The 20,629-nt window shown below is 46.7% G+C and overlaps 1 protein-coding gene across 1 annotated transcript in view; it reads left to right on the top strand.

Moving 5' to 3' along the window:
* Positions 1 to 20,629, top strand: part of RORA (RAR related orphan receptor A) — a 112,466-nt gene that overhangs the window by 59,591 nt on the left and 32,246 nt on the right. Inside the window, exon 2 of the mRNA XM_075532325.1 lies at positions 2,887 to 2,972. Coding sequence (XP_075388440.1) covers positions 2,887 to 2,972 — 86 coding nt within the window. The remainder of the gene's footprint in view (positions 1 to 2,886; positions 2,973 to 20,629) is intronic.

The raw sequence follows: 20,629 nt of genomic DNA, 5'->3' as shown, positions 1-20,629 counted from the left end.
AAATCAAAGAGGACACAAACACTACATGAATGGGATCGTGGAGAGCTTCAGGATTATGGGCAACATAGTGGGGGTGAGATTTCAGATCATCTCTAAGTCAGGTTGAGCAAAAAGATGCTACATGTCCACACTAAAAGTGAAGGAATTGTCCTTGTAGAATTGCTTCCAAAAAACTCGCTGCCATCCAGTCAATACTAACTCAGAACGGCCTTCCAGGACAGAGTAGAATTGTCCCCTTCGAGTTTGGAAGGCTGTGCCTGCTGACAAGAGTAGAAAGCCTCATCTTTCTCCCGAGCGGCTGGTGGCTTCAAATTGCCCACCTTGAGGACCACAGCCCAACACGCAATCACTGCGTCACCAGGATTCCTGTAGAATTGTTCCCACTCTGTGGAAGGGGAAAGGAAGTTGCCAGGAACACACAGCCAGGCATGCTCTTTCTAGGTATTGAATGCACCCTCATGCAGGTCCAGAGTGAGTGAGTGTGGACGTTATCTTAGTATATCCAGGGGGCTGTGTGTACACGAGAGGATTCCCCCCAACCCAAATTTTTTTTCAAATCTTGTATTTAAATTTTTTTTACAAAATAACCTTATCACCTTCAGAGGACGCCCCATTACACTTAATACATTTTTGGTCAAATCTGCGATTCCATTCTTGGAAACATTCTCCAAACTCAGTGGTTTGGATGGCTGACAGCACCTCCCTCGTTTTGTTTTTTGCATCTTCTACGTTGTCGAATTGCTGTCCTTTTGTGTCCCTCTTCGTTCTCCAAAACAAAGAGTCACACAGAGCGAGGTCAGGTGAGTAAGGTAGGTGGGGCAAGAGAGGCACGCTGTTTTCTGCCAAAAACTGGCACACTGAGATGGCTGCTTGAGCAGGTGCGTTGTCGTGGTGGCAAAACCAGTCTGCCACCAATCAGGCCTTTGTTGTGGCACACTAACCTGCAATCTTTTCACAACCTCTAAATAGAAAGCTTGGTTAACAGTCTGACCTAGTAGAACGGACTCCAAAGGCACAACCAGTCAGCATTTTCATCTGTTCAGGAAGTTGATCGACGTCCAGAATGAGGTTTGTCATCAGTCAACATTTCACATTTTTCGAAACAAGAAAACCACTCCTACATTTGAGTTCTTCCCATAGCGCTGCCCATGTAAGCCGTGTTCAGCATCACAACAGTTTCTGCAGCATTTTTCCCAAGCAGGAAACAAAATTTCACAGCTGTACAGTGTTCTCTTCAATCAACCGTCACAAAACACGAGGTTCAAGAGAAACTGCTTTCACAAAAATATTCACTGTGACCACAGAGAACCTTCCCGGGTGACGGCACCAGGTGCACTAACTCAGAGCGAGTTGCTTGATGCTCACTAGGAGAGAAAATGTGTATTACAAAAGTTCCACTCCACCGAGCACAATTCTGGTTTTTTGGGGGGATTCCCTTCTTCTATACATTTCTTCCATTATGAGGCCTAGCCTTTGAATGTAGACATTGCTCTGTGCACGGTCTAGAGCTAGGTTAGGGCTATATAAAAATGAAGCTGGTTTGGTTTTAGTTTTTTGGTTAAGTAAGTGGCATCGAGTTGACTCTGACTCATAGCAGGCTTCTGTCCAATGGAACAAAACACCACCCAGCCCCGCGCCATCTGCACAATCTCTGTCGTGTTTAAGCCCGTTGTTCCTGCCACTGTTGACGCTCTTCTGTTTCCCTAGCTCTCTACCAAGCATGACGTCATTCTCCAGGGTCGGGCCTCTCCTGACCACATGCCCAAAGTCCATGAGCTGATGTTCCGCCTTCCTTGCTTTGCTTCTAAGAGGCATTCTGAGTGTGCTTGCAATTGTGTTTGTGTGTGTGAGTTTAGTAGATAACCTGGCATAATACCTAGTGGTGGAAATCTTGGACTAATAAATTCAGCATCAAGGAATACTCCAGGTGAGCTGGGAAACATTGTCATTACCGTCTATGCCGCTTGGTGTCGGATCTTTTTTTATGTATAGATTCTACTTAAATGGGGGTTCAATTATTCTACTCCTCGGGTTGGTTGTTTATTGTTGTGCTTGATCCTTAATGGTACTATTTCCAGCGCTGCTCGAGATGCCTAGGTTTGCTTAGGAATACACTTTATCATATCTGATAACTTTGGTGTGATGTCTATTCATTATTTGGTTAATCTTCCAGTGTGTAGCTTCTTTAAGCAATCATATGGCAGAAACACATGGATGCTGTAGCAGGCAATCAGCTTCCCCATAAATAACTCAGAAGCTACATATCTGATTTGTCGGGGGTTCGTCCTTGTTAAGTCCAGATAGAATATTGAGTTCATGGCTGGGAGCTTTGGGTGGTCTGTAGAGGGGTGAATTGTGAGCACGTGGTACCTACATTAACTGAAGATGAGTCGGAATCCTTCACTTACTTTTCTATCTTAATGTTTGGAGCTCTGAATTATTTTCCTAAGTAGACCTGGCTTTTTGGAATTGAGTTTTCCCCACCAGCCAAGCCACAATGCTCAGCCACGGCAGATTTATGACCTTTTAAAAATAATGATGGAAAATGAGATCGGAGGAAACATTTTAGTATCTGCTTTGCTCTGAGGCCTAAACTGCGAACTCTCTGGTTCTTGCAGGCTTTGAAATGCTGATCCCAGCCTTCTGGTGGGTTCTTAAACACCTTCTCAAATGACCCATTTTAATAACCCGAAAGCTATTATATAACGAGCAGCCATAATTTAGTCCAGGGCTCTAGGGGGACCCTCACAGTTCAGCAATGAATAGTTAATGCAGTATAATGTTTAGCAGGTTATTAGTTTTCACCATACAAATGCTGATCAGGGACCGCTTTTATAAGGTGTTTAAAAGAAAATGTAATTAACTGGTTGCGTGCTTCTGTTGCAGCTCAAATTGAAATTATTCCATGCAAGATCTGTGGAGACAAATCATCAGGAATCCATTATGGTGTCATTACATGTGAGGGCTGCAAGGTAAGCCTTTTTAATTGGTGGTGTTGTTTCTATTATTGCTGGAAGGTACTTGTGTGGGGTTTGGTTTTGTTGTGTGTTCTTTTGCTTTTTTTTTTAACTGCTACTATTTCTAAAACTTCAACTCCTTGGGATTGTGAGTGATGGGAAATGACAGATCGTGGTAACTGTTTCTGTCTTCAGTGACAATTAACTGCTGGGGAGTCATTTCTGCGTCATGGTGACCCGTGTAGGGTTCCCACGGCTTTGTAAACCTTTATGAGAACCGACGGCCTCATCTATCTCCCAAGGAGTAGCTGGTGGGTTTGAACCTCCAACCTTGAAGGCATTCATATACAAAAATATTTTAGCTCCTCCCTCCAAAATGTAAGCTGCCAAAACATATTCAGACACCACTTGTATTGATTGCCTCTTCAACCCCAGATTGATAAAATGACAACTTCTATATCCCATAGAAGTGTCATCAGAAGGCATTCCCAGTAAATCGCACTGGGATGTGATCGGGAGCCTTATTGGCTCACGGATGCTGACACAGCCGATACAATTAGAGGAAAGGTATTAGAAAGAATTGCGATCTGATATCGGCTCTGCCATTTGCCCACGTGATTTGGGGCAGGTCTTCATCAGCTGGGGACTCAGCTCCTTCATCCCCAAATCAAGCCTGGTACCTGTACTTCGCACCTTTTTTTTTTTTGTAACCATTTTATTGGGGGCTCGTACAATTCTTATCACAATCCATCCAGCCATCCATTGTGTCAAGCACATTTGTACATTTGCTGCCATCCTCATTCTCAAAACAGTTGCTTTCTACTTGAGCCCTTGGGATCAGCTCCTCATTTTGCCCTCTCCCTCCCCCCTCCCTGATGAACACTTGATAACTGTAGATAGAGAGTCCTTCTTAGCCCAAAAGTGCTACTTACATTTAAGAACCGGCCCTTATTATTGATGTTGTTACTGCTTTTATTTATGACTGACCTCAGGGCACACATACAGCCCAAGCCCAATAGGGAGATGGAAAATTGAGACGTCAGTCCTAATTATGCGAGACCCCCTCCCAAGCCAGCCTAGGTTTCTCCCATTATTCAAATTTCAGTTGATTAAGATTTAAATCCTCCTGCTCCTGCTGGAAGGGCCTCGAGACAGCTTAGAAGATGAAACTGTGAAAAACAAACAGGAGACAAGCTCTCTCAGAATGTCGGAACCCTGGCGACAGCCAGTTGCTGCCACCAGGTGGGAGTGAGGCTGATGCAAAACACTAAAAATTAGAAAGAAGAGGCATCAAGCATAAAGTCACTGTTATGGACCAATCATGACTCAGAGGCTTCCCGGAAATTGTCTTGTTTGCCTTCATTCTTGGTTGGCCTGTTGACCATGGTGCATGCGCAAATGCTTAAGGTTGAAGCCATCCCAGGGAAGCTCTTCCTTGGAGATTTCTGCACACCCACCAACTAACACACTTTATTTAACAAAAACAAAACACCTGCCTGGCACCTTAAAGGGGAATTTGAATTATTCATTTCTTTTTGGTTTTTTTGAATTATTCATTTCTATGAGAACCCCTCCACCAGCCACTCCTTGGGAGAAAGAGAGGGCTTTTTATTCCCATAAAGAGGTATGTAGATATGGATTGTGATAGAGTTGTATGAGCCCCTACTAAAATGATAAAAAAAATTAAATAAAATATTTTTAAAAGATATGTAGAAAGGGAAAAGGTTCTACCCTGTTACTTTCTCAACCGGCCCTCTTTCAAAATAAATAAAATAAAAAACTCTGCCATCGAGTCTGTTCCATCTCATAGTGACTCCATAGAGAAGGGTAGAACTGCCCCCTGTGGGTTTCTGAGACTCTTTACGGGAGTAAAAAGCCATGTCTTTCCCCCGAGGAGCAGCTAGTGGTTTCGAACTGCTGACCTTGCAGTTCGCAGCCCAATGTGCAACCACTACACCCCTGGGGCTCCTTTTAATAAAAGGAAATGAAAATGAAATGGACTGCCTGGCCTGTGCTGTCCCAGGATGTGAGGCCGAGAGTGTGCGGCCATGACGACCGTTGAGCACTGGTTTTTAGAGGTGGCGGGGCAGGGAGGTGTGAACCTCTGCCCTCAATCCCTTAGGGTACCATCTCCCAAAGCTGTGTCAATGGCCTTCCCCCATGAAAGTCAAACCGCCTTAGCGACGTTCCTGCCTGCACCCCCAAGCAGGCTTGCTTTCTGAATGTGGCATCTCCCCTTCGTGGGTTATTGTTTTTGTTATTTAATGCATTGGGGTCTAGGCAGCATCCTGGGTGCAAATCCACTTCATGTCTCTTCAGGCTGTCTAAACATCCGGCCACTTTCATGTGTAGTTTTGGGGTGTTATTGATGGGGGTGGTGTTTGTGCAGTACAAATCAGTTTTCCATTCAACACGTCACACACATTTTGTCTCCTGTCATTGATTGCGGTCCCCACAATGCCGCATCCCTTGTCCCTCGTCTTTCCTGTGGGCCGATGTAGAGTCTGGGAATCAAGTCTGGGGCAGGAGCAGAGGGGGAGGGCGGGGCCAGGATGCTGGTTGGTGCTTGGTGCCCTGGAGTTGATTCCAACCCACAGTGACCCCAGATAACAGAGTTCGAGCCGACCGCCAGTCGCTTCACCAGGCTACAGTCTTTATGAGATGGCTGGGCCTTTTCTTGAGTGAGGCAGCCGGTGGAGTCACCTGCTGACCGATAAGGTGGCAGGGGAGTGCTGAACCATGGTGCCACCAGGGCCCTTTGGGGGTGGGGCTCCTTTTTGTGTAATACCCTTCAACTTAGAAGAGCAATTGAATATATGGTCAGTCACACCTGAACTGACCGGCAGATTATCGCCATGGCAACAGACACAGGCACAGACCTCATGCCTCCCCATCCAGAGTTGACACATGACAAAAGTAGAAACAACAAGGAAAGAAAAAAAAAAAAACAGCTATTATTTCTTTTTTTTTTTCTTCACTAAATTCCTTTGCAAACCCTTCCCGTTCACAGCCTCGGTGACAAAAGTGGTTCTCAGTCACCCATGGCCCTTGGCCTCAGTTGTATATTGACATCAACAGAAGCCACAAAAGTAAATCATTGAAACAGTCTAATTAGATACGGGGCGTGTGCCCAGCCAAGGTCTTTGTAGAGTGTTATGTGTCCATGTTAAATCCATATCATATTTGTTCTGCGTTATCACTTCTGTCCACTGTATTAATATTTTTGTCCCCACTTATGGCGGTGAGCCAGCGTTGACTCCGGGACAGGATGTTAGGACGCAGTTTTAAAAAAAACCCTGGGCTTTCTGCCAATCACAGCATTGATGTGACTGATTTGTCATGTTCTAAGCAGGTGAAAGTGATTCTGCCATGACCAATTGTAAATAATGTATCTCTGTGATGGTATAAGTAGATATGGGGACGTTTTCTAATTAGCTATATTAAATAGATATTTAATGAGAGGCGAGAACGTGACTCGGTCATTTTTGAACTAATCATTTTGTGAGCGTATTTCCAATTGCATCTCAAAGCCAACTGCCTGAAACCTTAAGAAACTAGAGAACCGGTTTAATTACTGAAACAATTATCTGTTTCAGCACAGCTCTGCTCAGGTAAGATGGCGCCTGGACAGCAGAAAAGGTTGCTGTGAGCAGCTCCTTGTCTTGTCCCAGCGGCTCGCTCCTAGCCGCACTCCCACGCCCTGTGGAGCAATACCAGACTCATTACTCACGGGCTGATTCTGACTCGTGGCGGCCCCTTGTGGTCAGAGTAGAACTGTGGCCCATAGGTTTTCAGTGACTGGTTATTTTCCCCTTATATCTACTTTTTAAACTAGAATTAACATATACAATTCCCTCCTATCCAGCAAGGTCGTCCCTTTGATCAATTGCGGAACATTTTCTCCCTTCTTGTTCCCATTGGTGTTGGCTCTTTCCCCCCACCCTCCCCACCCATGCTCCCAGGCAATCTTAAATCCAGCTCTGTTTTCATACATCCACCCATCCCAGTTTCCCTAGACAAATAGATAGGAAACAAGGCGGGGTTGAAAAATGAGGACCTAGCAACGATCATCATAGAAAGGTCTCAATCTTAAGAGAAATCTCAGAGAATATTAAAATTTTAGAATAAATTCATGGTGGGTTCAAAGGGAGATCTAATGACAAGGTGGTTATATTTCAGCCCAAGTACGGCTCCTAAAATCCCCTTTACGATGTTCTGTTAGTAGGATGGTGCACATTCCTGGTCCATGGACATGGTGACACACTAGAGACTCAATCCATGAAGGGACACCCCCTTTGTGGATACTATTATAATTCATAGTGTTCTGAAACTGAGTGTTTAGAATTTGAGCACTCTTACCATTCCCTCCTCTGGACTTGTATCTTATTTATAATCCTTAGATCGCACAGGCTGGTGTGCTGCTTCTGTGTGGGCTTAGCTGACTTCTCACTTCGATGGCTGCTTGTTTTGAGACAAGCTTTTAAGAACTCAGTCACTGTCTTTCATGATAGCCCGGCACCATCGGTTTTCTTCACCATACTTGGCTCTGACACACATGTCTTCGGTGAAAATCTCATGAATGCTGGGCAGGGCCATGTCCTAAGAACTAATTGTTAGAGCAACAATCAAGTGAGAGCTCAACATTCCTTCATAGAATTATGGTTTCTCTTTGTTCCTGGCTCACTTTTAGAGACACAATTGTCATTTTATTTTAGTACATCATAAATCATCCCCGTGAGGCTTTAGGTAATTCTACTGATAGTGACATTCATGTTAGTCAGTGAGGCCACACCATTGATCAAACGGGTTTATACATGTGAGGCACCAACACATGAATTGCGAACCTGTACACCTTTAAGACATAGATGACTGGACACTAGGTACACATGCCATGAGGGTTGGGGATACAGCAGTACTTTCAGTAACACTCATCTGCAAAGGCATAACCACGCCTGACACACTAACACATGAGTGGCTGATTTTTAAGGACTAGATCACCGGGACTTTAAAAATTTTTCCCAAGTGGATTTGGATCACTGACTTTTCAGTTAATAATTGAGTCGTTTCCTATGGATACCCCCAGTACTTCCCTTTTGGTTTGTGTGGGGGGCAGTATTGTGCCAGGCTGAAGCTTTAACACTAGAGTCAAGCAAGCTACCTGGGTTTGAATCCCGGCTCTGCTACTTACCTCTGTAGCCAACTGTCTTGTGCTACAGTTTCTCCAGATCTGAAAATGAGGGTTGCAGCTCCATCGTAGCTAATCACAATGCAATCAGGTAAAGCATTTATTTATTGCAGAGGGACCAACAGTGAGCTGGGAAATAAAGAAAGAGGATTTGGACAGAGCAAGAGAGTTGGAAGGAAATCCTGGGTGGGAGAGTCAGCGGAGCAGGCAATGGCAGAGACAGACAGCCAGGAATGGAAGAAGCTGTGGTTCTATTTCGGTAGATAGCTGCCTCTGAGTCAACACGAACCCATGCCAACATGTTGGACAACAGAACGAAGCATGCTCGCTCGCTCCCTCACTCTCTCACTGCCATCAGGTCGATTCTGACTCCCAGCAACCCTACAGCAGAGTGGAACTTGCCCTGTGGGTTTCTAAGACTGTAAAACGTTTTGTTAATCATTTTTGGGGTGCTCATATGACTCTTATCACAATCCATGCATCCATCCATTGTGTCAAGGGCATTTGTACATTTGTTGCCGTCATCGTTCTCAAATCATTTGCTTTCAAACTAAGACTGTAAAACATGACAGGAGTAGAAAGTCTCATCTCTCTCCCTTGGAGCAGCTGGTGCTTTTGAACTACTGACCTTGGGGTTTGCAGCCCAGCGTGTAATGAACGAGGCCACCAGGGCTCCTCCAATGAAACACTCCAAACAAAATTCCTTGGCATTAAGTCAATGTTGACTCATGGCCACCCCATCTGGGTTTCTCAGACTATAACTATTAACTGGAGTAGAAAGCCCAGTCTTTCTCCCTCAGAGCTGCTAGTGGTTTTGAACTGCCCAGCATGCAAATCACAGCCCAACGCATGGCCACTACACCACCAGGGCTCTTAGAATGAAACACTGCCTGGTCCTAAATCATCCTCATGGTCAGGGGGATGTTGGAGGCCACTGTCATGGCTGCGGTGCCCATCTACTTCACTGAGGGCCTCTGCTTCACCAGCCATGACGGCGACTCCAGCCATGGCTTGCTTCTGATGAGCTGCCCCAAACCATCGAGCCAGACAGTATCCAATGGTGATCCATAGTTTTCCATTGGCTGTGTCTTGGCATTAGTCTTGTCTGGAAAATCCACTGGGACTTGGCCACCAATGATGGAATCAGCTTAGCTTCCAGCAGCATAGCAAGCACCATAACACATCCAATCGACCAGTGGTTGTGGTTTCCTTTGAGGGCAGTGGATCTATCACCCAGAAGGGACCCCTAGTGGCACAGGGCTGCTTCCTGAAAGGTTGCAGTTGGAACCCAGCAAGCACGCTTAAGAAAGATGTGGCAATCTGCTTGCATAAACGAAACCCACTACCGTCTGGTCTATTCTGACTCATAGGGACCCTGTAGAACAGACAAGAGTACAACTGAGATTGTGACTCTTCACCAAAGCAGGCAGCCTTGCCTTTTCCCCAAGGAGCTGCTGGTGGATTTGAACAGATGACCTTGCAGCTAGCAGGCCAGAGCATAACCCACTCCTCTACCATGGGTCCTCCATAGAGATGGCTGCTATGGGGACCTTAGAGGGCAGTCAGCTCCGTCCTCTAGAATTGCTGTGCGGCCACTGGCTTCAAAATGGACTTGATGGCCACAGGGCTGTTTGGGTTTGCTTTGTCTTGCTTTATGACCTCGTTTGCCAGTGGAGAGAGGAAGCTAAAAGCAGACAGGCATGGGGCCCTACATGCTTTCCTCTAAAGCCGTGCCAACATTTTTATGACAAAGATGCTTTACTTGTTCTTCTGAAAGAAGGAAGAAACTCTTCACTGCGCAGGCGCCATTCCATACAGCATTTCAGAGACGCTCCTGTTAAAGTCCTGGCCTGCGGAGGGCTAGTCCTGTCTGTTCTGTAGAGACACGTCTGAGCTCTGGGCATAGAATGTAGGGCCAGACCAGGGTCAGAGCTAGGAAGTGGAGGCTGGTGAGCTAGGCGGGCCTGCGTGGGAGGGGGAACATGTCTTGGAACAGTCGGGCAGAGGAAAAAGCCAGAAATAATACACGAGCTTGCCACGCTGGGGCTAAGGCTCCATCCGCACACGAAATGTCAAAATGAAGTGTTTAAATAAAATGGATCATTGGTTGGGGACATGTCTTTTGAAAATTGGTAACACTTCTCATTCCGCGTCAGTCTCTAGCTTCATTAGAAGATACGATGATTGCTAAGTTGATGAAAATTTATTACGGAATTAAAAAAAACTTTCATTGTTAAGACCTTCATTTTATCCTTATAATGTTTATACCCCATAGCTGTACTATTTCAACTCTTACTTATGAAAATGTACAGTTAAGGATTGGGGTGATTTGGGGTTTTTAGAACCAGTGAGTTGCATTTAGAACCAGTTGCTCTTGATAAAGAATAAAGTAGCTTTTGTGGGTCAAATACTGACTGCACACACACACACACACACACACACACCACATTTAAGAGAATGGCCTGCACAAAGTGTCCTCTCCCACCTAGTGAAGGGCGAGCTTAGAATCTCTTCCTTGCTAATATAAAAGACTATGTTTGCTAATATACTATTACCAAATGTAGTCTTTTAAATTTGTAATTTTAAAAGCCTTTTCAAAAACACCTATGGGGTGTGTGTGCGCGCGCACCCCATACACCCATACCCAAAGAAAATAGAGCAATTTCTGAAGCATTTTATATGTATTAATATGCAAATAAATCTCCCCAAAATATTCCTTTCTGACCCACATTATCTTGTAAAAGTCTCTAATGTTTTTATTTCCATGATAGAAGTGTTCCTAGTTCCGCGCCCCGTTCACCAATGAAACACTCGTGCTGGACCTTTCAGTTTAAACCTTAGCACCTGCCCCTTCCTCCCCATCAGGATTAGCCATTTCATTGTGAATGGAACTGGGACTTGGGGTGGCATGGTGGGCTGTGGCTGCTGCTTGGTGACGTCAGCCCGTCAGTCCTGTGGAGTACTGGTGATTAGCACACCTTTGGGTTTAGCTGAATCTTCCCGTCCGGCGATGGGAGGCACCATTGGCTAGGAATGTGTGCGACCCCCACGTGTGTCCAAATGATTGGGCTTTTGTTTGTCCTGCGGGTTGGTTGACTTTGGTCTTTATCATGGAACTGCTGTGCTGCCTTGGCTCTCCAGCAGACACTGGGCTGGTGGCCATGTCTCAGACAGAGGCTCTGACCAGGCCTCTCGCCCTGGGCCTGGCCCAACAGTGCCTGTTGTGAAGTGTGATCACATGAGTTGTTTCTGAGAATGGCAAAGTACAGTCCAAACCAGACATGCACACTTACCAGGTAGACACATAGGGTCAGCGACCCTTTGCGCAGACAGTTCGGCACGGAGACCCGTTGTTAGCAGGGACGGAGCAAGGAGCTGTTTAGGAAACCGAGCTGCTGTCATGTACTGCAGCCAGATCCTTGCATGGGGGGCTGTACCCTCCAAGTCTGGCCAAGGAGGCAGCCTGTTCTTTTCTCAAGAGCAAATATACCGTTTTTTCAGCCCATTTTTTAATGCAGTTTTTGTGGTAAAATTAGGTGCCTCGCATCATCAGAACAAAAACAATCATGTCATTGTGAATGAAGGGGGGTGCCGAGTAGGGACCCAGGACACATGTGTGGGCAATTGGACATCCCCTTAGAGAAAGGTTGCCAGGAGGAGACAATGAGCCACTCAGGGTGCAGTGTAGCAATAATGAAACCCACAACTTTCCTCTAGTTCCTAAATGCTTCCTCACCCCCACTCTCAGGATCCCAATTCTACCTTACTAATCCAGCTAGACCACAGGATGGACACTGGTACAGATGGGAACTGGAAACAAAGGGAATCCAGGGCAGATGATCCCTTCAGGACCAGTGCTGAGAGTGGCGATACCAGGAGGGTGGGGTAGAAAGGGGGAACCAATTACAAGGATCTACATATTACTTCCTCCCTGGGGGATGGACAACAGAAAAGTGGGTGAAGGGAGATGTCGGACAGTGTAAGATATGACAGAATAATAATTTATAAATTATCAAGGGTTCACGAGGGAGGGGGAAAATGAGGAGCTGATGCCAGGGGCTTAAGTGGAGAACAAATGTTTTGAGAATGATGAAGGCAATGAATGTACAAATGTGCTTAACACAGTGGATGGATGGGTGGATTGTGATTAGTTGTATGAGCCCTTAATAAAATGATTAAAATAAATAAATTTTTTAAAAAATCAGGTGCCTCGGCTGATAGTCGGATCGGCTTATACACGAGTATATATGGTACTTCCCCATTTGCTCCCTTGGGAAGAATCACCCCTGCCCCCATCCTTTTCATTTGATCATTTCCTCCCACCCCACCCACGATCCCCTCAATAAACCTGTTGGCAGGTGCCATCTTACCCTCTCCTTTATCTGGGTACTTCACTTCCTCTCCATACTTAATAAACCCCAAAGCATTTCCCTTCCCTGCTCCCGGATGCTTCTCTGCCCTCCTGACAGAAGGTCCCCAAGGCATGTCAAGCTGTGCCATAGGGCATCCTTTTAACACCTTGGGTACCCTGCTCTTCCCAGCCTTGGAGATGGGCTTTGAGGGAGACACACACCACCCCCAAAGCCCCCCAAGTCCCACATTTTCAGTTCTTTAGGAAGTACCATCACTGGGGCAGGCATCTGAACATTCACAATAAATCACAGAGTTATGAATAAATCTGGGCTGTCAAAGGCAAATGTGTAGCCATCCAAAAGAGTCTGCCATTAGAATTCAGCGAGGCAGCTGTCAGCTGTTTTCTTGTAATTAAACAGCCAATGAGCAGCTAATTAAGACATATGTGTATACAGAAGTGGAAGTGGGTATGTTAATGAACTGTAGGAATCAATTCATTAAGTGAAAATTGTCAAAAGACCAAACATCAGATCAGCATTTCAGCCCATGCTTTACCAAGAAGGAGCCCCCAGCAGGAGGAGCCCCCTCGGAGCTCGACCTTCTGAAATACTCCCCTTGGTCCCCCGCTCGCCCACCTCCCTGCTGGGCAGCCACCAACCCACTCTCATGGACAAAACTATGAATAACCCCCCAATAGGTCATGCCAGGTATCTTCCTGAGCTTTTTAATCCAGTCAATCTAGCAGGTGAATGTGGTTTCCTCTCTCGATGGAGACCTGGTCTTCAGTGCAGTGTGTAATGCCCTCTCCCTCACCACGTGCACCTGCTGTGGCGCACTTCTACTCTGGTCTTTGTGGGGAGGGGGGAGCATGAGTCACAGTCGACTCAGGAGCAACTAACTGGTTAGTTACCGGTTTTCATGGGGGTTCCTCGGCCAGCCTTGGTCCGAGAATGCGCTCAAAGGTGTAGACACAAAACAACAAAGAAGCCCAGAATCTGCGTCGTGTGTCAATTTCTTTGGTGTAAATTCTCCCAGCACATCACTAGTTTCAAGTGACTCGGCATGGCATCTCAGCCAATCCAGGGTTGAGAAAAGATAGAGCATGGACCACCATTGGATGGCCTTTCTATCGATGAGCTACCGTCGAGGTAAAAGAACACAGAGGGCAATGCAATAGTAGCGAAACTAATGGTGTAAGAATCTTTCCCCATGAAATAACTAGGAAAGTATGAGAAATGTGTATTCGCCTTGCTTTTAATATAATTTATTTAAGTGTAAGTTTATGCAAGTTCATTTTAATATAGGCAGTCCCAGGTTGCGAATTCTATCCAATCCTGTGCCTCTTAAGTGAAGGATGTAGGCAAGTAAAACAGGTGCATCCAGTTATTTAGCCTTGCCTTAGTGTGAGAAAAGTCTCCGAGCCTTTTCTGTGAGTTGAAATGAGCGGCATTTGGAGGTGACTGTGATAAAGAGACTTAGCTGTGAGGAGGGGGCAGCTCAAGGCGTGGTAGTGGTGCTGCGGATTAGGTGTCGTGCTGCGAATTACAAGATCTAAGGTTTAATCTCACCAACCGCTCTAAAGGCAAAAGAGGCAGCTGTCCGCTTCTATCGATTGCTAGTCTCAGAAGCCTTATAGGGGGTCTCTAAGGTTGGGCATCGATTCAACGGCAGCAGGTTTGGTTTGGGTTTGTTTTTTTTAAGAGTTGGTTCAGTTCTCTCAAAGGGAAGTTAAATGTAAAGGATGAGTAGGAGGTGCCCGTACATCTATCAAAGCCTCAGAACCCAGAGACTGTCTGCAATGAGCATGCTTAATAGTCAGAGCCTCAAAATTCCTGAAACTTTTAGCAATCATGCATTGCAAGTCACCACAAGCCTTGGCCCGCACACCATTGCCTAGGCCTGGTTCTAGGGAGATCCAACTCTGCAGGGTCAGTGAGCAATTTCACAGGGTTTTAGTCATGTGGACATAGGGTCGCTGTGGGTCATAACCCACTGGAAGGCACCGAAGAACAACAGCATGGTCCTTCGGGTTTATAAAACAAAACAAGCAAACAAACAAAAAACACAAGTACTGTGCAACAGAATTTTCCAGAAATCGAAAAACAGAATATCCGAACTAAAAGTCGATGAGCATCCCTTGGGAAGACAGGGTGACACCCATGGAGAGACACCACAGTTTTTTCCATGTGACAGTGGGGACATGAGTCCAGGTTGAAATGCAGGAAGTCTGTGCACCAGGGGATCCAAACCTTGTGCTGTCAGCGTGTCAGTTGCACTCTCAGGAAGGGAGCCTGAAGTCAGAGAGCACGGGGCTCAGAGCCAGCCTCTGCAGGGTGAGACCCAGCCCTGGCCCACACCAGCCACGGGACCTCCACCAGTGCCTTACCACCCGGAGCTTTATTTTTGTTATCTGCCAAGTCAGAAACTAGAGGAGATCTAGAAGCAGAAGATATCAGAATCCTAGGGGGGGTGGAGTTGTAAACATATTAAGCATATAAAATTGGTCCCTTCCCCCTTTGGGCTCATAATCATGAAATCATAGGTTCATATTGTTCAAACTAATAAGGGTGCCTAGGCACATCCCCAAAGGTTCCAGTTCCAACATGCCAAGATGTATTTAAAATCAATCAGAAGTTGATTGATTTAAAATCAATCAGGGTGCTTCTCATATGCTATCTGGTCAGCACTAGAAGACCCGAGACTCTCTGAACATACCTGAAGATTTCTTTCTTTCTTTTCTTTTTTTTTTGTAGTTAGTTCAAGGATTGTTTGCTGGCCTTTAGGAGTGTTTTCCAGTCCAGTCTGTTGGGGCACCATGCCCTGGCCCCAAAGTCCACTTTCAGCATTCCCTGGGGACTTCGCCGCTCCATTCACTTGCTGTTCCGCTGCACTACCCCAGTGCTTTGCCTCGGTGTGGTGGGATCAGGTCGGGTTCAATTCCCACACTGTGTCTCCGGTGCTGTCCCATGCGGGGCCATGGGTCAGTGAGGGACGTCATGTCTCATAGTGGGGCTGGCCATGTGGTCCTGTCTGTGGACTGGCTGCTCTAATTGGGGTCATCGTCCTCAAGGCCTGGTGGGCCAGGCTGTGCTCCACTCTCTCCTCCTCCCCCGTCATCTGCTCCCGTGTGCTCCGATCAGATATGCCCCTCTCCCAGAGCTGCAGATTCAATGCCGTCCTTTGAAATAAATTCTTCTGCCGGGAGGGGCAGGCGTCCACTGCATATTTGGTACTGGGTGTTTGCAGGATTCTAATGGACTGTTTGTGTTAGCTGCATGTGAGAATGCTGCCGCTAGGTGGCAGTGGTGTGCCACAGTCACACTAAGTCAACCCTACCCTGAAATTTCACCATGGTGGCCCATGGAGTCAAGCCCACCATGTTTATAAGTACACACCCCTAACAAGAGATTTTTTACAAAAGCCAAACCCAGTTTTTAGACATTATGAAACCCCAAATTATGCACTTAATATTTTCCCTAGCTAATCAGAATACCTTAATCACAAGCTCAGCACTTCCTCCTTTCTACACCCTTCCTCCATTCCATCCAAGTCTCCATGCACTGGCTTGTGCTGACCTTCCTCTCTGTGTGCTCTCCGTCTCCCCAACACCCCAAGAGTGTGCCTCTCCACCCATTCAGCTCTCAGTGGGACTTTCTCCAGGATGGCTCCACCCTCAGCCAAGATCCCACGTCTATAAGAAATGTTTCCCTCTAAGTTCCTACTTTTCCCCTCCTCCTTCTGGCTCTTCTCATCCCTCTTTCTAACCTGCTCTCCTCAGTGTTTAACACTTGATCTGTTGGACTCCCAAATACTTACACCTTGGCGAAATCACAAGGATGGGCTTTCTACAGAATTTTAAAATGGGCCAAGCCCCCTTTCTGTTTGAACAGCCAACCTCAGAGTGTGTGACACACAGAGGCCTCATTCTCCGTTCATTACAGTGGAACTCCGCTTGACCCCTTGGTAGTGCTCCATAGACACGGTTGGCAACCCAAGGAGGGGAGAGAGAGAGAGACACAGAAAGAGAGAGAGAGACCTCATGTTCACAATGATGGCTCTCCCACATCTTATTCAGAGCCTTTTGCTCAGTTGACTCAGTGGAGGAATCGATGATCTAGGAAAGAGTAAGAAGTGTCTGCTCACTGGTTTCCCCTAACTCTTCAAAGCTTAGGTGTCTAAATTAAATTCAACTCAACTCTCTGCTGTCGAATTGATTCCTGCTCATAGTGACCTTATAGCACAGAGTTAGAATTGCTCCGGTGGGTTTCTGAGGCTCTAAATCAGTGGTTCTCCACCTTCCTCATGCTGCGACCCTTTAATGCAGTTCGTCATGTTGTGGTGACCCCCCCCCCCCAACCATAAAATTGTTTTCCTTGCTGCTTCATAACTGCCACTGTGCTACTGTTAAGAATCAGGCGACCCATGTGAGAGGGTTGTTCGATCCCCAAAGGGGTCATGCCCCGCAGGCTGAGAACCGCTGCTGTAAAGCTTCATGGCAGTAGACTCCCTCTCTCCCAAGGAATGGCAGGTAGGCTTAAACTCCTGCACATATATAACCCATGACACCACACAGGAGACTCCTTGGAACTCTAAGTTAATGTGTGCATCGCCAATCACATGCCTATCGGATCCACTTCCACTCTGCCCCACAGTTTACAGGAGAGCGCTTGCCCACTCCCCAGGAGAGTCCACTTCAAAGTAGGTCACTTGGAAGCTAGACACTCGTGCCAACCAGAGTGGCATTACAGGACACCCATAGGAGATGCCTGCTGTGGTTTGCCTTCACAGTTGATGGCACCATCGACCCTTTTGTGACCCAAAGGACATATAGGACACACCTATGTTTTGTTCCTCTGGAGTTTCATGGGAAGCCCCTCTCCCACTCTCTGCATGTGCTACAATCCGGTGAGGGCCGGTGTGATTGCGTGGATCTGAACACAGGAGCCTCAGCCCACCAACCTCAGCAGCAGCTGTTGTGTCCCCCTAATGGCTTCAAAACCCGTGTTATGTTAAAAAAAAAAAAAAGGAAGAATTTTCTTTTCATTCAACATGCCTTACTGAAAAACACCATGGTTTCAGCAACACATTGGGAGCAGAAAATATTTGACCCTTAAAAGAGTTAAAAAGTAAATATCATATTGACTTCTTTATGATAAAGGAACCAAAGTCAACTAGAGAGAACTAGAGCAGCCATAATGCTTCTGATCAGGACGGAGAGGAAGTAGAATCGGGGAACTGGACTTGTCAAGTGAACCAGCCTGGTTCAGGAGGCAGGTGGAGGGGAGCCCTTTGCCCAGTGTCTGAGCAGAGCTAATGTTGGTCAGCTCACACGGGCTCACGCGGGTGGGACTCTGAGTGAGTGACTGTCTCGGCCTTAGTCTCTTGGGCTTTCCAAGGAGGGGAGTGGGAGTGCCATGGTCAAGGTGAGATGACGCAGTCTACCTGAAGCCCGTGGTGCCTCGCCCAGAGAACACGCTCCTTCAAATGCACGCATCTGCATCCTCGATGGGCCAGCTCAGAGTGCCCCAATGGTGGAGCAAACTAGAAGGTAGCTATGGCCTCTGCTAACATCCTGGATCTTCCTTGGGGGTGGGGGGTTATTAGCCTGAGTTTAAAGCAAAGGGGCTTCGGGAAGATCCGAGGAAAATGCCAAAAAAAACTCCAAACTCACTGTTGCCCAGAAGATGCTGACTCACAGTGACCCTACAGTCTAGCTGCATGAGTCTGAAGAAACAGGCCTACTGTATATAGGACAGAAGGGAACTGCCCCTGTGGGTTTCTGAGACTCTCACTCTTCACGGGAGTACAAAGCCTCACCCTTCCCCCTCGGAACAGCTGGTGGTTTTGAACTCCTGGCCTTGCAGTTAGCAGCCCAGCACGTAATCACTGCTCTGCCGGGGCTTCTCCATATGCCACGAGGGCTCCTGTGGTAACATTCTATTATCACTTAATTCCAGTTTTCATGAACTTTCTGAAACCCCTTCATACATGGAAACTGGAAAGCAGCATTCTTTGACCTCATCATTATTCACGCTGTGCCCGTTTGGAGCTGGTTGGGTTTGGTTTTTTTTTCTGTTTTATATTCTTGAAAGACAATTTCTCTTCTCAAAAAAAGGATCCTGATGCAGGAGGAAGGGAAGGGTGATGGACGAGAGCTCTCAGGGGGATGGGTTAGAAGCCGTCCACGTGGTTCCATCGAGAGAAAGAAAGAAGCTGTGGAGACAGTTTCCATATTCAGTGACCCTGGAGCACAACACACACAGCTTAATGTGAAGCGAGCGGAATTCAAGGTCAGCGACAAGAACAGCAAATACCGCCCTGGTCCTAGACCCCTCTGTACACAGACCGTGATAGGAAGCACGGAGCGTCAGCTTGACGGCGGCTTTTTCGAGAAAGAGATTAGCGCCTCTTGGCTTTGGCCCAGATTCGGTGCCTCGGGCCAAAATGAAGACCTAGACAGGTGACCGCTGGGTAGCCCTTGCTAAGGATTACCAGGCGCCGTTACCATCCGTATCTTCTTGACTTTTCCGCACCAAGTCCTGAGAAAGCTCTCCTTCGTTCCACTTCCTTTTCAGGGGAGGGGGCGAAAAATAAACCCATAAACAAAAACAGTTTGAACACACTGCTGTAGGTATTTGGGGAAGCGGGAGACTGTCTCGCAGAGAAAGCGGGACCTGGTGTTGGGTGGATTGAAAGTGCAGTGGAGCTCGCCTAAGGCGCTGGGACACCTGGTCTTCTTGCCTGAGGGGAAGTGAGCCGCAGCTTCTGTGTGTGTGTGTGTGTGTGTGTGTGTGTGTGTGTGTGTGTGTGAAAGAGAGAGAGAGAGAGAGAGAACACACTCTGCACTCTGATGGTGATGCAGATCCGTGCATTTGAAGGAGCGTGTTCTCTGGGTGAGGCACCACGGGCTTCAGGAAGACTGTGTCATCTCGCCTTGACCATGGCACTCCCACTCCTCTCCTTGGAAAGCCCAGGAGACTAAGGCACACACTCAGAGTCCCAGCTCCCAGCGGAGGGAAGCCACAGGGGGATGAAAGCCCAGATTGATTTTCAAAAGAAAGCACTGAGCATTAGCATCAGAAACATCAACTTGATCCACAAAGACCCACCACCACCACCATCATGGAGAAAGCAGATGTTCTAGAAGGTTCTTCCCTTTTGATACACATACTTTGTGAGTTATGCATATGTGTAATACGCATATCCGTATAGTGCTTTGGGCTGTGGAAAAGTCAGAAAGCACAGGTAAAATAAACATTGAAATCAACCTTGGTACAACCAATCACAGCCGTTTTGGGGCTCATAACTTGCCAGACTTTCTTCTGTGTTAATCTCCCACCCAGGAATTGAATTGTAGTAGGTTTAGCTTCTTAGCATGCTTTTTTTAAAACTCAGGTGTATATATCTTTTTCACTTTTCTACATCAATAATTGTAATTTTGAAATATCGTTGAAATACTTTTCCAAATGATTTATTCTGAAACCTATGTAGAAAAATATGTGGGTTCCAGTTAAAATGTAGCCCAAAAGATCCTTGATCGTCCCCGCCCCCCCACTACCATGATCCAAATTCTACATTGCAAGTCTGGATAGGGCAGAGGTTGTACACTGGTGCAGATAGGAGCTGGAGGCACAGGGAATCCAGGGTGGATGATACCTTCAGGACCAGGGGTGTGAGGGGCGATGCTGGGTGAGTGGAGGGTGAGTGGGTTGGAAGGGGGAACTGATTACAAGGATCCACATGTGACCTCTTCCCTGGGGGACGGACAGCAGAGAAGGGGGGAAGGGAGACTCCGGATAGGGCAAGATATGACAAAATAACGATGTATAAATTACCAAGGGCTCATGAGGGAAGGGGGTACGGGGAGGGAGGGGAAAAAAAGAGGACCTGATGCAAAGGGCTTAAGTGGAGAGCAAATGCTTTGAAAATGATGAGGGCAAAGAATGTACTGATGTGCTTTATACAATTGATGTATGTATATGTATGGATTGTGATAAGAGTTGTATGAGCCCCCAATTAAAAAAAAAGATCCTTGATCGTTTTAACAAAAGAATGAAACTGAAGATCCCGCTTAAGACATTAACAAACTACAACCTTTAGAGCAGCAGCTCGTCCTTGGCCGTCTTGGTTTGCC

This window comes from Tenrec ecaudatus, chromosome 14, assembly GCF_050624435.1.
Source record: "Tenrec ecaudatus isolate mTenEca1 chromosome 14, mTenEca1.hap1, whole genome shotgun sequence".
Classification (NCBI taxonomy): Eukaryota; Metazoa; Chordata; class Mammalia; order Afrosoricida; family Tenrecidae; genus Tenrec; species Tenrec ecaudatus.
Note: the sequence above shows the minus strand (reverse complement) of the source record. Positions and strands in the feature narration are given on the sequence as shown.